Source organism: Chelon labrosus (assembly GCF_963514085.1).
Source record: "Chelon labrosus genome assembly, chromosome: 7".
NCBI classification, from domain to species: Eukaryota; Metazoa; Chordata; class Actinopteri; order Mugiliformes; family Mugilidae; genus Chelon; species Chelon labrosus.
The window spans coordinates 1445417-1460873 of record NC_140343.1 but is presented as its reverse complement, the minus strand read 5'-3'; the positions used below and the strand labels follow the sequence as shown (position 1 = coordinate 1460873).

The window sequence follows — 15457 nt, the reverse complement described above, 5'->3', positions numbered from 1 at the left end:
CAGTCGGAAGGACTCGTTCTACTGTGCATACAGACAATATCGATTCATTGTTTAAATATAAACCATTTCCTGCATCCTCTCATTAGATATTAGATATTAAATCTGAACTAGAGCTGCAGAGCAAGTTTTGGATTCAACAGCCTGATGGACGATCCAACTCTGAGAGCACTGTCGAACCTGAAAGCTGAAAGGATGATGACAGAGAAGGAGCGGGACAAAAAAGCAAAGACACGGGGAAGATGTGAACCCAGAGGGAAAAGACTGTGGAAACACTAGAAATCTCTGGAACCAGGAACAACATTAGCTTTGTTTGAGCAAAACTGTTTCAAAACATCTCTAAATAAATCAAAATCGAACTGATTCAGCTGTGAGATACGCAGACCTAGTTTCCTCCAGCGTCTTCACAAAGTCCTTTGCTGCTGTTCTGGGATTTGACAACTGCGTCCCGAGGATGAACCAGACCTGGCAACCCATGTTGAGTTTGAAGGTCGACCTATAACTACATCCACATTCACACAACTCGTGTCAATCAGCCACCAGCAGCTCCTATAGCCATGCATGCAGACGTTTAATCCACTAGAAATGTGACATAATGCATTCTATGTGAACTAATCTATCTGGAAACAGTTGTTTGTGGAGCAGATGTCGTCAGCGACTCACTAAAACTATAGTTTGTTAACATGAACTCTGTAAAGTGGTTAAACAAATCTGTTTTGATGACTTCAACAGAGAATATGTAAACTTCAGACTTCAACACAATTTACAAGAAAACTCAGCGAGACAAATTGTCAGTAAAATAAAAGCAGACGGTCCCAGAAGTAAATCAGCTCCGTGACACAGCCATGATTCATGGAAGGTAGATAAAGTCAGAGTGGATGGAGGGTTCATATCAGACTTCATCAGGCACAAACAGCTGTGACTTCATCGCTGGAGGGAGTTTTATTATTAGATGATTGTTCAAATGTTATTACGAACCTAGCCTCATGCAGTCAGGCTCCATTCTTATCAGAATATCAGTGAAGTGTTGAAACATCTGGATTTCACTATGAGGCGTATTTTAAATGGTCCAAATAAAATACACCTGCATCTAAATGGATCCAACCAATCAGAGACATTTAGCTGTAGGAAGCTAGGAAGAGCTACTATTAGCTGGGAGGCTAGGAAGCGCTACTGTTAGCTGGGAGGCTAGGAGGCTATGAAGAGCTACTGTTAGCTAGGAGGCTATGAAGAGCTACTGTTAGCTAGGAGGCTATGAAGAGCTACTGTTAGCTGGGAGGCTATGAAGCTGAACGAGCTACTGTTAGCTGGGAGGCTATGAAGAGCTACTGTTAGCTGGGATGCTTGGAAAAACCACTACTAGCTAGGAGGCTATGAAGAACTGCAATTACCTGAGAGGTAGGAAGCACGAAAAAGCTACGGTTAGCTGAGAGGTTAGGAAGAGCTATGTTAGCTGGAATGCTAGGGAAAGCTACTATTAGTTAGGACGCTAGGGAGAGCTACTATTAGTTAGAAGGCTAGGACAAGCTACTATTAGCTGGGAGGATAAGAAGCTAGGATGAGCTACCATTAGCTACGAAGCTGGGAAGCTGTGAAGAGCTAGTATTACCTGAGAAGCTAGGATGAGCTACCATTAGCTACGAAGCTGGGAAGCTGTGAAGAGCTACTAATAGCTGGAAGGCTACGAAGAGCTAGTATTACCTGAGAGGCTAGGAAGTTGGAAAGAGCTACTATTAGCTAGAACGCTAGGACGAGCAACTATTAGCTGGGATGTTAAAAAATGCTATTTTATTAGCTGGAATGCTAGGGAAAGCTACTACTAGCTGGGACACTAGGGAGAGACACCATTAGCTGGGAGGCTAGGAATCTTAAAGCATAAAGTGACAGGAGCAGAGATGAAACTCACATGCTGCATAAAAAAATGCAAAGCGTAAGAAATGCTGAGATGTAGATTAGTAAACAGGTCGTCTTTAAATCAGGACTAGAACTGATAAAAGTAAGTCTGATAATCATGTGTAGAGTTCTTTAAAGCTGGAAGATGCTTCAGTTTCATTCTCATCATTAAACACAAACACCTCACTGGTTTCCTGCCATCATCACACACACACCATCAGTTTGTCCTCTTTACTTCCACATGAACAGGTAACAGGTATCACAGGCAACAAAAAGGGCCAAACAGAAATGTGAAGCTGTGCAGCGCTGGTTCTATCCGTCTTCTGCGCTCACTGCTGAAGCAAAGCTCAGCGGCCATGCTGCAGTGACACACTTCACCTGTCCACAGGAGCAAGGATCAACCATGACTGAGCAAAAAAAAATGAAACTGACTCTGAGCCAAAACGAGAGGAAAAGGTGCAGAGCTGCAGCAACGGCAGAGACATGACACAGACTCTGCTGCAGTCTAGACTCTGCTGCTGAAGAAGAAGAAGAAGAAGAAGGCTGTAAGAAATCATTTAGCCTTTAACTACTGCTGCACACACACACACACACACACACACACACACACACACACACACACACACTGATCCATCCCCATAAATAAGAGGTGTGCCTGTGCAACCAGCCAACTCCTAGAGTAAGACAAAGTGTTTTTAAATTAAGAAAACAGGATTAAGACACAGATCTACACCTAAAGTCAGACCTTTATGTTCTGGGAGCTGGTCGCAGGAATATAAATGACACAATCTGAATCCACCAGATTAATGGGTTCCTCTTAATTTCTAAGGGTTCTGTTTACACCAGGTCGCTGCTCTTTGCTTTGCCCTCTGCGTGGGCTGACAGGCTGCAGTAAAAACCCCACTCACCGCATCTCTGTCGTCTCCTCCTCTCTCCTGCTGCTCCATGTTGCACAGTTTCCTCTTGTTTGTGTTCTCCGTCCTCTTCATGCTCTCCTTTACAAAAAAAAAAAAAAAAACTCTTCAAGTGCGCTGGCTTCAGTTAGCTGCTCAGCTCACCGACACCCATCGCTTGCTGAGTTGAGAGTTCACTCGTGGGTTTGTGTTTCCATTCCTCACCTCCCTCCTCCCCCCTGCCTGCCTCCCTCACCTCCTCCTAGGAGTCGAGCTGCTCCGCTGCTCCTGCAAGGCTGCACATCTGGAAAAGCCGTTGTGACAAGCTGTCAATCAAACCCTTGCAGCTCCAGCTGTCGCCTTCCAGACAATGAGGAGGGCTGTGCGTGCTCCCTCACGAGGACGGTTTAATGTTTTATTCCAACGGTTAATTTCTCCAGCACTTGTAAAAAGAAAGTGGCCGCTGCTAGCTGTCTGAGCTAGCTGCTTCCCCCGGATGCGTGGCTAGCTGAGCGGCTAGCTGAGCGGCTAGCCGGGCTGCTGCTAACGTCTACCTGCCCAGAGGAAGCTCCGTGACTCCCATGACAGGTCCGCCGCCTCTCCGCTCCTAAAAACGGACGCTTCCAGGTGACTCCCGCCGGGGGGGCTGTGTCCGCTCCGTGCGTGTTCCTGTTTTCGTGTCAGGCCGTGGACGAACTGTCCGGGTGTCCTCCTTCCATCCTCGGGGACAGAGACACTGAGCGCGGTGCGTGGACGCCGGGTTATGAGCTCTGAGTTTCACGGCGCGGCACGGCACGGCTCGGCTTGTTTCCTGACTCTGACACGGTCACGGTTGTCAAGGTAGCAGGAAGTAGGAGAGCACATCCGGTTGGGTTGTTGTCAAAATAAAATTCCATCAAAATAAAAATAAACAAAATACAGAAGAGCCAAACCTTTTCACCATATCAGGATTATTATTATTATTATTATCATTGTTGTTGTTGTTGTTGTTGTTAAAACAAGATTTCATAATGTTTTTTTTAATAATTAATAATTTAAAGATAATCTAAACAGTTCCATTAAAGGATTAACAAAGTATTCTGGTTCTGATTCTGATTATTATTCACAAATTATGATGATGAACCATGCCTGATACCTTCCACCCTTTACTGCCCTTTGTATTTTGTCGAAGGAGGAATATTTCCCTCTCCTTCAGCCCAGGTTCTTTCTACCTATTGGAAAGGTTAGTTCGACTATGAATAGACCACCCCACAACTTCTCTCCAATCAACAGTTTATTTAGCAGCAGAGAATAGGTCCAGAGTCAGCTCTGAGACTTCAGCTTAACCACCTTAAGGAGAGGAGGAGAGAAGCCCCCCACTAAGTGTGCACACAGGTTTTATTCTGTCTGGGCTCCACCCGAGGACAATAGGAGGAGCACGGCCTTTAGTGGATCAGTGGTCTTCCATGTGTAGCCGAGGCCGGCCCTAACTGGTATCTTCAAGGTGAAATACGAGTGTGGTGCATCTTATCTAGTGAGCAAAGCTGAAGCAAAGCAAAAACAACCATCTATCCAGTAAGATAGAAAGAAGAACATTTCTTTCTGTTCTATCCCATCCATAACTCTTTTATATCCAACAGTATTGATTGTATATCTACTGGTATGTTGTTTAATTTTGTTCTGTTTTTAATGCTACTAATTCTTTTTTTTTTATTATTGCTTGTGATGCCGCTGTGACCAAATCTCTCTGCCACAAAGAATCTGTTGTGGACCAGGGGAATCATCTGTACTCATGACAGAAACATAATTTATGTCGTTTCTGCCGTTCAGTGCAGTGAGGAATGTACAGACTTGTACAGTGGAGAAAACAAACAAACAAAAATACAAAAATGAATTTACAACAAAGTAAAATAATTTGTCAAAACTGTAATTTATTGCAACGGACATTAAACGTTTTGTAGATCTGTAGAAAGAAAGAAAGAAAGAAGGAAAGAAAGGTTTCTGGACCTGGAGTATTGGACAATGTGCCCGCACTTAATGATATTTATGCATTCTGTCTTAAATTTAGTGACATTAAATATTTCTTTTCTGAGTTCTTCAAATCACACAGGAAAAACTAAAAGTTTTATTTTGAAAGAACTCTCCAATCAGCTTCCTCTCTCTGTTTTTTAGCTTTACTTACAGACTTGTTTGATATTGATGTTTCCTCAGGAAAAAGAATAATAATAATAATAATCCACACTGACTCGGCGCATTTTCAAAATCTAAATCAAACCAGATTTAATTTAAAAAGTATTCTGAGCTGTTTTCCTCACATTAAAGACCCGCCTGACTGCGCATGTTTTGTGTGTTTGAAAAGTTTGTGTAGAAGGGTTTGACGATCACATCCACTTTAGTTGGAGTCTGCTGCCACCTGCAGGTCAGCGGTGGAACTACATGGACAATGTGATTTAACACGTGTTACAATGAATGTTTAATGCAACATCCTAAAGTTAAATTTAATTAAAAAAATAATTCCCAGACATTCTATTGTTGATTAATATCCAGGATCATATTATTAACAATTCTGGCTAAATGTCTGTTTCTACATTTTATGTTTAACTGGGCTCTTTTCTCTTTTTAGTTTCAGTTTATTTGGCTGAGTAGATTTATTATATGTTTATCTTTACAATCACATCATTCAATTCATCTGCAAAAAAAAAAAAAACAGAAGACAGAAATCATTTTTGTCCCCTTTTATTGAAAAGGTTCATTTTACCCCAAAGCTTTTTTTTTTTTAATAAAGAGACCATGCATAAAAATACAATCTCTTCTCTCACAGCAACAAAAGAACTTGGTACACACTCGGTTTAATATGTACATACATGAGACGTGGTTCCTTAAACCACACACACACTAAGAAAGACACTAAGTTTGACCTTTGACCTGTAGGGAACACTAAAAGCAAATTAAACTCAATTAATTTTTACACCTGATTCAACACCACACTTTAAACGTCGTCCACTTTGGTTCATCTTATTGCTCCATAAATGTTCTTTTACAGTTTGTCCCATGTTGCATATAAAACTCTGATTCATGTTTGAGCCATTAAACCTGTTTTATACTGATTGTCAGAAACTTTACACGTAATAAAGAAAAACTATTTTCAGAGGACATGGCACTTTAACACCCAGGCCCTAAAATATCAGCATAAAGCAACCACCAAGGCTTTCATATTGCACAGTAACCCCAAACAAATTGCATATTTCAGTGAAAGTCTTTCGACGGCGGCGACGCCACAGTTCATGCACAAAATAAAACAGTTCATCTACGACACAGAGAAATCAAGAAAGCCAGTTTAAAATACCTAATTGCAGAAAAGTACATTTGCACAGTGTGATTCTTGAAAGCTGATTTTTTTTCTTTTTCAAGTGATTGTCATTTTGAGGAACATTAAAATATTTCTTACAAATTTAGCTTAAAAGTAAAACGTCCTAAAAGATTTTAATATATAAAAAAAAAGTGTGGTCCATTTTTCTGCTTATAAAAATGAAATGTCTTCTCTTTTGGACCGTTTAAATTTACTTTAACAGATTATTAAACTGGTACCTGAAGGCATCTACAACATGTGCTTGTTTTGTTTTTTATTTTTTAACACTGGTTTTACTAAGATGCTGCATTTTTCAGTTTCATCACAAGGCTTTCCATTACTGGAAAAAAAAAAACATTATTTAACATTAATAGTTTAAAATCCCTAAACTGGTGTTTTGAGAGTAAATGCAACAGGACATCATCTACCAGCTACATGGACACGTCGTCTATTGGTAGCTCTATGTTGCTTTTGTCGTATATTATCAGTAGTCGGCCATTTTTATGACAGTTTTAGGACGATAAGGACAAAACGAATCGGCGTCAGAGAACATGGCTTCGTTTCCACAAACTGCTCAAACCACATGCATGAATTCTACACACAACCTACAGATACGATCCTCAGCCCAGACTGAGAGGAAGCACTTTGTTAGTTTGTTTGTTTGTTTTTTTAAAAGCATCTTTTACCTGCTGGCATCAAGTGGATTTTGTTCTGCATCCCTGAAAAGCTGAAGTTGGCTTCTGAATAGAAGCTTGAAACAATAATCTAATCACAAGCAAACTTCAGCCCTGCTGCTCTCATATAAACCAGAAAATCCCTTCAGTTTGTGGCCTCCGCAAAAGTCCTCATAATCTCTGACACACAACGACGCACCCGTCATGAAACGATCACAATCATTCACATCCACGAACCTGCAAAAATGAATCACAAACATCCTGAGACGCTCAACGGACATGGTTCTCCGGTCAGACAGACGCAAACGTTTTCAACATTTTCAGTTTGAACAGCAGGTTGACGGTGATGAGGAGCTCAGGGCGGCTGCACTACAGGAAGAATGTCTGCAGGGGGCGCTGCTGGTGATCCAGTCCCTGGATAGTAGAGGAGGAGGAAGAGGTGGTGGAGGAGGAAGATGATCGGGGCGTCAGGACACCCCAACCAGGAGAGAAGGAGAGCTCACGGAATCGTCCTGTGACTTCACCTGAAAGATAAAAGAAGAGAGGAGACGATGAAGAGGAGGGAATTTATTGGTCCTTTCCCTAAACACACCTGCTGCACAACAATTTAAGTGACACAAGACGATCACAAGAGACAAGAGATAGTCACAAGAGACGATCACAAGAGACATAAAATGATCACAAGATGATCACAAGAGACATAAGGCAATAGCAAAGAGATATCAGACAATCATAAACAGACATAAGACGATCACAAGAGACGTAAGATGATCACATAAGACAATCACAAGAGACAATATATAAAACTGCGCTGCAGACATCGTCCAGTTCACACAGAAACAGACAGAAAAATAAAGGACGTGAACAGAAGTAGAAAGAATGTGGAAGTCTGTAGCAAACATTGTTAAACTTAGAGGAACTAAAGTCGACTGAACAAACAGGTTAGTTTATTATTCAGGGACGGGACCTCGTTTGTTTGATGCACGATTAATCCTCAGTTAATTAAATCAAAATGAAGGAAATCCACTCAGTCACAGTGAGTATGTGATCTAAAGTCAGACTGTTCTGTTAATGAACCAGCATTTCAAAACAAAAATCAAGCTGATGGGTGCAGAGTAAAGCCAGGGGGATGTACCTTTACCAGGCCAGGGCTGTGAGGAAGAGGAGGAGGAGGAAGAGGAGGAAGAAGAAAAGCAGGAGGAGGGAGAGAAAGGAGGGATGGAGGAGCAGGCTTGACGGAGGGAGGAAATCCTGAGCTCGTTCTCCTGAGGAGACTCATCCAGAGGAAGGAGGGAGGAAGAGGAGAGAGGTGAAGGAAGGAAGGATGTTTGTTCATCAACGTCCAACGACATCCAACGACATCCAACGACATCCATCAACATCCATCTACATCCATCTTCATCCATCTACATCCATCTACATCCATCTACGTCCATCAACGTCCATCAACGTCCATCTACATCCATCTACATCCATCAACATCCATCAACATCCATCAACATCCATCTACATCCATCAACATCCATCAACGTCCATCTACGTCCATCAACGTCCATCTACGTCCATCAACATCCATCAACATCCATCTACATCCATCAACATCCATCTACATCCATCAACGTCCATCAACGTCCATCTACATCCATCAACGTCCATCAACATCCATCAACATCCATCAACGTCCATCAACGTCCATCAACATCCATCAACATCCATCAACATCCATCAACATCCATCTACATCCATCTACGTCCATCTACGTCCATCAGCATCCAACGACATCCATCAACGTCCATCAACGTCCATCTACGTCCATCAACATCCATCAACATCCATCAACGTCCATCAACGTCCATCAACATCCATCTACATCCATCTACATCCTTCTACATCCATCAACATCCATCTACATCCATCTACATCCATCTACGTCCATCAACATCCATCTACATCCATCTACATCCTTCTACATCCATCAACATCCATCTACATCCATCTACGTCCATCAACGTCCATCAACGTCCATCTACGTCCATCAGCATCCATCAACGTCCATCAACGTCCATCTACGTCCATCAACGTCCATCTACGTCCATCAACGTCCATCAACATCCATCAACATCCATCAACATCCATCTACGTCCATCTACGTCCATCAACATCCATCAACATCCATCAACATCCATCTACATCCATCAACATCCATCTACATCCATCAACGTCCATCTACGTCCATCAACATCCATCAACATCCATCAACATCCATCAACATCCATCTACATCCATCAACATCCATCTACATCCATCTACATCCATCTACATCCATCTACATCCATCAACGTCCATCAACGTCCATCAACGTCCATCTACGTCCATCAACATCCATCTACATCCATCAACATCCATCTACATCCATCTACATCCATCAACATCCATCTACATCCATCTACATCCATCAACATCCATCTACATCCATCTACATCCATCAACATCCATCTACATCCATCAACATCATCAACATCCATCTACGTCCATCTACATCCATTAACATCCATCTACATCCATCTACATCCATCTACGTCCATCTACATCCATCTACGTCCATCTACGTCCATCTACATCCATTAACATCCATCTACATCCATCAACATCCACCTACATCCATCTTCATCCATCTCCTCAGTTATCATCAGCATCCAGAACGTCAGAGAGGACAGAACTCATGAACTCACCTGTAGGTTGGTCTTGGCTTTCTTCAAAACTTCCCTCGTTCTCGACACTGTAAACAAACACAGAGCTCATGTTAGTGATTCATTCATTCATTCATTCATCAGTTAAACAGCAGAAAAATACAGAACTGAATTCTCAAATGTAAATACTCAGATACTGGTGATTTGTACCAAGGAGGATTAGGGCCACTGTAAAAAAATAAAATACAAAATAGGTATAATCATTTTTTATATTAAATTCTGACTTGTTTTCTTAACTTTCTGTCTTTTTCCACAGATTTCTGTGGGTACAAGCTGAGCTTTTTTTAAATTTACAGTGGTCCTAATCCTCTCCACAGCTTCTATTTTTCAGACTTTCAGAGTTTGCATTTCAAATCTGCAGCAGGAGATGAAATAAATACAGGGTGCAAGCTGAGTTTAAGTCTGATTATGACATTTCTTTATGATGCATGAGGCTGTATGTGCTAATAGAAAGGCTGAGTGACTCACGTTGGCTGACTATAAAGTGCTCCATGCTATCTTTGGTGCGGTTAGAGCTCTTCACTCGCTCCATCGCGTCCTTTAGAGCCTCCTCTCGCTCGGAGAGCTTCAGACGGAGAGCAGCGAGCTCCTCCCTCAGATTCCGATCCTGAAAGAGCAAAACACTCACAGTTAATCCACACGTGCAGCGCAGATGAGACGGAGGACCACGAGGGGATTCAGTCAAATGATGTATTATCCAGTTCTGTGGTTTCTTGCTGGAACTCGCTGCCGGTTCTGACCTGTTGGGCTTTGTCCGACTGGGGCAGAGCTGCCCTCCAGAACATCCTCAGCAGAGAGCCGGACTCCTCCAAGATCTGACGCAGAGTTTTAACGTCCGACAGCAGCTTCATGACAGAATCTGAAGGCTGAGACACAACGTACGAGGAGCTCAATGAAAACAAATCTGTCTGCAGTCATTTCTGTTGATGCATCAATCATTGGATTTCAGTCTCAGTTCTTTCATTGGGTTCTCTCTGTCTACTTTCACTTATTTTAACACCTCACTGATATGTAATATTGGCTCACTTTCTTTAATAAATAAAAACAAAAGTATTATATTTCTGTTTTGAGTATTATTATGTTTCTGTTCTGTTTTCTTTCTTGACTTGTGTGAAAATCTGCTAAACTTTTGAAACACTTTTATGTCTAAACTCGTCCGTGCTCTCACCTCATAGAAATCCTGTGAGGTGCTAAGAGAATAAAGGCCAGCCTCCACCTTCAGGAGGAGAGCACTTCCCTCCAGGATCTGCTGCTGCACAGCCTTGAAGTCGTCAATGTGGCCGACGGCGTGGCGGCCGTGACGGTTGGCGAAGGAACCATCCGGGGCCTTCCCCTGCAGGGTGGAGGCTGCTCAGGGAAAGAGAGAGAGAAGAGAGGGGTGGGTGGTTGGAGGTGTGTGCAAAGAAGACATCTTCTATGTGTGTTAAATATTCTGCAGATGATTATGAAGTACTGAAGAGAAAGGAAGGAGCTCAACCATGGTTCAAATAAAAAGGAGATCTGTGGAGGGAAATAACATAAATGATCCAGGTCCTGGTCTGTCCAAGAAACAACCTGGGTCTGTTAGTGACCACACTTGTAGTTGGAGGAATCTGTTTTGAATCAACTCTTAATGAGGTGTGAACGTTCTTGGAGACAGATGTTCACACTGTGTTGTAAACCAGTTTTCCAGTTACACATCTTCCTTTACTCCTCTTTCAAACCACATCTGTCTCCTCTGATTAAACTGTGGACGTTGTTGTTATCTAAAGAGTGTCCTTTGTCCCTTCAGTTGTAGGTGGACCGTTAAATCCCCAGTGTACAAGTCTCTAGACTCCTCACTGAATGATAAATGATGTTTCTGTTCTAAGTAAGGACGGTTCCTCGCCTGGAACCTGAACTTGGTGCAAAGTTGTTCTGGAGTCTCTCTGTTGGGATTTGGCTCCAGCAAAGATCTGCTGGGCCAATCAGATTGTTTGGGGGCGGGGCTTCATGTGGTTATGGACATCTGAATGATGCAGAGGTATTTATTTCTCACCTGGATCAGCCGCTGTAGTTTCCTTCTGTGCAGGACGTAGAGGAGATGACGGACTGATGAGTCCAGTGTCTCTGACAGGTGGAGAGGGAACGTTATCTGTGGAGGAATAAATAAATAAAACCTCCTTGATTCCAGTTCTGCTCTCTGCTGGGTTATTTTCCAGTTTATTTCTCCGTCAGTCATACTGACCGCTGAAGAGCTGCCTCCTGGCTCCAGGCTGAGCGTCGGCCTGTGCCCTCAGCTGCTGCTCCAGCTGAATGTGCAGCTCTCTGGGGTCGAGGGCCGGCGTGGCGCTGAGTCCCGGCTGGTCTCCGACCTGACCTGCTCAGAGACACAGAGGATTAACACCAACAGGAGCCAGAGGGTCTGCTGAGAGCACACAGCGCTCAGCTTGACCTTCTCATAGCGGGACAGAGGGGAACGCTGTGGGTTCAGACTGTCAAAGGTCACAGACAGGAAACATATGAACACATGAACTCCAGACGTTCATACAGAAACCTCATAATTATATTAACAATAATGAATTTCATGTTTTTAATATCATAGTTGACACATCAGGCATTAATGGAACTTTACTCACTACAGCTTTAGATTAGTTTGGTTGTATTTTTTCCCTTTTTACGGCCGTTTTATTTTATTCATTTTAGAAAAGGCAAAAAATGGACTGAAAAACAAATTTTGTGTCTTCGGATTAATTCTTTAAATTGGTAAATATACATTATATTATATAGGTTATAATAATCATTTAATTATGTTGAAAACTGAGGACGACAAAAGACAAAAATTACCAAGTGACTGAAGAAATCACACAGAAATATCTATAAGTAAATGCATATTTAAAGATGACATTTAAACTTTAATTAAATTAGAAAAGCTTGCAAAAAAATCTAAAATTGTGTGCATACCTGCTGTTTTAATAGGATTTGACTTTAACATAATGTGAATATTCATGTTGATATATCAGTCTCAACATAAAGGACATTCTTTATCATAACCTTTATAAAATTAGAAAAGATTTTCATGTAAAAAGTCAGAAAGTCAGTTCATGAAGGCGGCCATTTTGGAAATGGCTGCCAAAAGGTTTAGATTGCAGGGCGTGGATACATCCACCAGGGGGCAGGTGTTGATTAAGTGGGCAGTGCAGTCTCATAAACTCTACAGCTAACAGCTGATTGGTTGTCTGGTGTGTCTTACCTGTGTGTGTGTTGGCGTTGACTCCACACACTCTGCGATACACCTGCAGCTCACACTGAAGAGAGTGGACCAAGCTGCGACTCTCACAGAGCTGCTGCCGGAGGACGCTCACCTCATGCTGGAGCCTGTTCACATGGGACACATCAACGTTTTATAAGAAATAAAAAGTCACCACCAGAGAATCTTCTTCTCTCTAACAGACGTCTGAGCGTGAAGCCTCTACCTGTTGATGGTCTCCTGGTTCCTCTGTCTGTCCTGTCTCAGGTATGTGACCTCCTGCCCGTGGGCTTCGGCCTCGGCCTGCAGCTTCCTGCTTTCCTCCGCCCACCTTTCTGCCTCTAGCTCCGCCTCCTTCAGCCTGGAGCGTTCCAGAAGCACCGCCTCCCTCAGCTGCTCCACCTCCTTGCTGCCCTCTGCAGGGTGGGGGAGAAACACAAACACGTGATTAAATCAAACGTGTCTGACCCAGCAGAGGACTCTCTCTCTCTCTCTCTCCAGGTCTAGCGACCGTCAGTCTGTACCTCTGCTGCTCTGCTGCAGCTGGTTTTGCAGACTGAGATTTTCCTCCTTCAGAAGTCTGACCTCCGTGGAGAGCTGGCTGACTGAGTCCAGGCCCTGGATGTAGATGTTGGTGGGAGCTCCTGTGGAGAAAGCTCACATTAATAAGAAGAACTAAACCAGCCTCCATCAGAGAATGTTCTTCTTCTTACAGACCTTTCTTAACTGAAATCTAAGCTTGTGTTTTCAGGAGAACCTGGAAACTAATCACCAAAGCGTCCCGTGTTGTCGTTACCTTTCTCTGCAGCGGCGCGGGCCAGTCTGTCCTCCAGCTGCTGACGGAGGCGGTCGTTGGTGTGGATGGAGTCCTCCAGCCTCTGTCTCAGACTCCTGATCTCTCTCAGGTGTTCCTTCATCAGGTCAGAACCTGCAGAGATGTACGAGTTAAATACTGGATCTGAAAGTGCAGACGTGTCTCCTTTAAGCTTCTCTTTGTTCTGAATCGTTCTATCGTTGGGTTTGTCATGTTTCAGTGTTTAGTTTCTACCTGCGTGGCTGGTGCCTGACTGGTACCCCGACGAACCGGACGACAGGTCAGCTCTCATCGGTCGGGCGCCGTAGGCCGCGTCCCACAATGCACTGCTCTCCAGGAGGCTGGCTCCGGCTTTCATGGCGAGGCTGGCGTCCAGACTGCTGCAGCTAGCGGCGCTGCTGAAAGGAGACGGCTGGAGTCCTGGGTAGGAGAGAGGCAGGAAGCTGGAGGAGCCAGGCTGCTGCTGCTGCTGGTGGTGGTGGTGGAGGAGGTGCTGGTGGTGGTGGTGATGGGGGGCAAACGGGAAACCCTGAAGCGGTTTGGACTGGGGAGTGGAAAATCCTGCAGACAAAGAAAATGATTAGAAAATAATAAATATACTTTATCCCTCATCTCTGTTTTAAAAGCTCTGGTTGATTAAGAACAGTTACTGTAGAGTAGAGAGAGGAGGAGGAGGAGGAGGAGGAGGAGGAGGAAGCAACAAAGCTTTAAAACCAGTCGGCTCAAACTCAACCTCACACTCTGCTCATCCACATGCAGGACTTTCTGTTAGAAATCAATCAACACAGACTCATGATCAGCCCGGTGCATCTCTGCAGGAGGATGGTCCCAGTTAAATTTAAAAACAGGGGGCACTGTGTGTTTGTTCACCTGCAAATTCATGCACATCACTTCTGGATAAACGGTGAAAAGCAGAAGAATAAAAACACGTCAGTGATGTTGGTCTGGTCTCAAACACTCAACATCGGCATCACCTTCTCGGAGAAGAACCAGAGCTGCTGTCTTCATCATCATCCTGCACCTTTCCTCAAATGTTCAGCGCCGCCTCTACTCCTCGTCCTCCCGTCCTTTAACTATGAGACCTCTCAGACTAAAAGGCACCACTGCTACCACGTCTATATCTCTTGTTGATGCAGGAAACCAACAGGATTCTTTTAGCTCTTCTCCAAATAAAAACACTGATGTTCTTATCAGGAGGAAAAGCTGGAGGAGATAATTATCATTTCTTTGCACAGTCGCCTGCTTCAAAGTCCTTCCCTCTAATCTGGATGTTCATTATTCATTATATAACTGTAACTTGAATATGTTTTGACAAAGCGTAAGTACAAGAACACATCCCAGTATTCTGACCCAGCTGTACTTGTTTTTGTGCTCCTGCAGGATTTAGCTTCCTCAGCGCCTTCAGGCTGATCTCCTTAGTGGTTCAAGCACAGGCACGTGTTGTTTTTGGTGACATTAAAAAAACTGTGGAAGCATTTACGACGACTTTCAGACCATGCACGGTGAAAGAAAGTGTCTGGAACATGCTAATGATGCACAGCTTGAGCCAAGTGATGATATGCACAGAGAAACTGTGACTTCTTACTGATTTAAGCCAAAGATGATGACCTGTTTTGTGTCCGTTAGGCTCAGTTTAAGATATTAGTGCTAAACTGGTATCTGTTTATTTTTGCTGCACGCTCACGCATGTTTAGTTTGTTATCTTTCAAACTGGGTCACACAGAGCCATGCGTATAGAGGAGGGTCAACACACTGTCGCTGTCTCTCAGCTGCCTCTGCAACATCTGCAGCTCCTGGTGAACCTCGGCCAGGGAGAACCCCGCCCCACCGCCACCACCGCCGCCCCCACCGCTGCTCTGGTAGCGGGCTCGCAGGTTTGAGGGGTGAGGATGAAAGGGTA

General features: G+C 43.5%; 2 protein-coding genes across 2 annotated transcripts in view; both read right to left on the bottom strand.

Annotated features, from left to right (window-relative positions):
• Positions 1-3733, bottom strand: part of mast2 (microtubule associated serine/threonine kinase 2) — a 139147-nt gene extending 135414 nt beyond the window's left edge. Inside the window, exon 1 of the mRNA XM_084548221.1 lies at positions 2799-3733. Coding sequence (XP_084404347.1) covers positions 2799-2879 — 81 coding nt within the window. The 5' untranslated portion in view covers positions 2880-3733. The remainder of the gene's footprint in view (positions 1-2798) is intronic.
• Positions 3734-5482: 1749 nt separating this feature from the next.
• pde4dip (phosphodiesterase 4D interacting protein) overlaps positions 5483-15457 on the bottom strand; it is a 35439-nt gene continuing 25464 nt past the window's right edge. Inside the window, exons 23-35 of the mRNA XM_084548657.1 lie at positions 13792-14118; positions 13540-13671; positions 13268-13387; positions 12970-13159; positions 12747-12871; positions 11742-11873; positions 11553-11648; positions 10704-10882; positions 10276-10401; positions 10004-10142; positions 9518-9564; positions 7921-8050; positions 5483-7309 (exon numbers count right to left, since the gene is read on the bottom strand). Of these exons, the coding sequence (XP_084404783.1) occupies positions 7155-7309; positions 7921-8050; positions 9518-9564; positions 10004-10142; positions 10276-10401; positions 10704-10882; positions 11553-11648; positions 11742-11873; positions 12747-12871; positions 12970-13159; positions 13268-13387; positions 13540-13671; positions 13792-14118 (1898 nt within the window). The 3' untranslated portion in view covers positions 5483-7154. The remainder of the gene's footprint in view (positions 7310-7920; positions 8051-9517; positions 9565-10003; positions 10143-10275; positions 10402-10703; positions 10883-11552; positions 11649-11741; positions 11874-12746; positions 12872-12969; positions 13160-13267; positions 13388-13539; positions 13672-13791; positions 14119-15457) is intronic.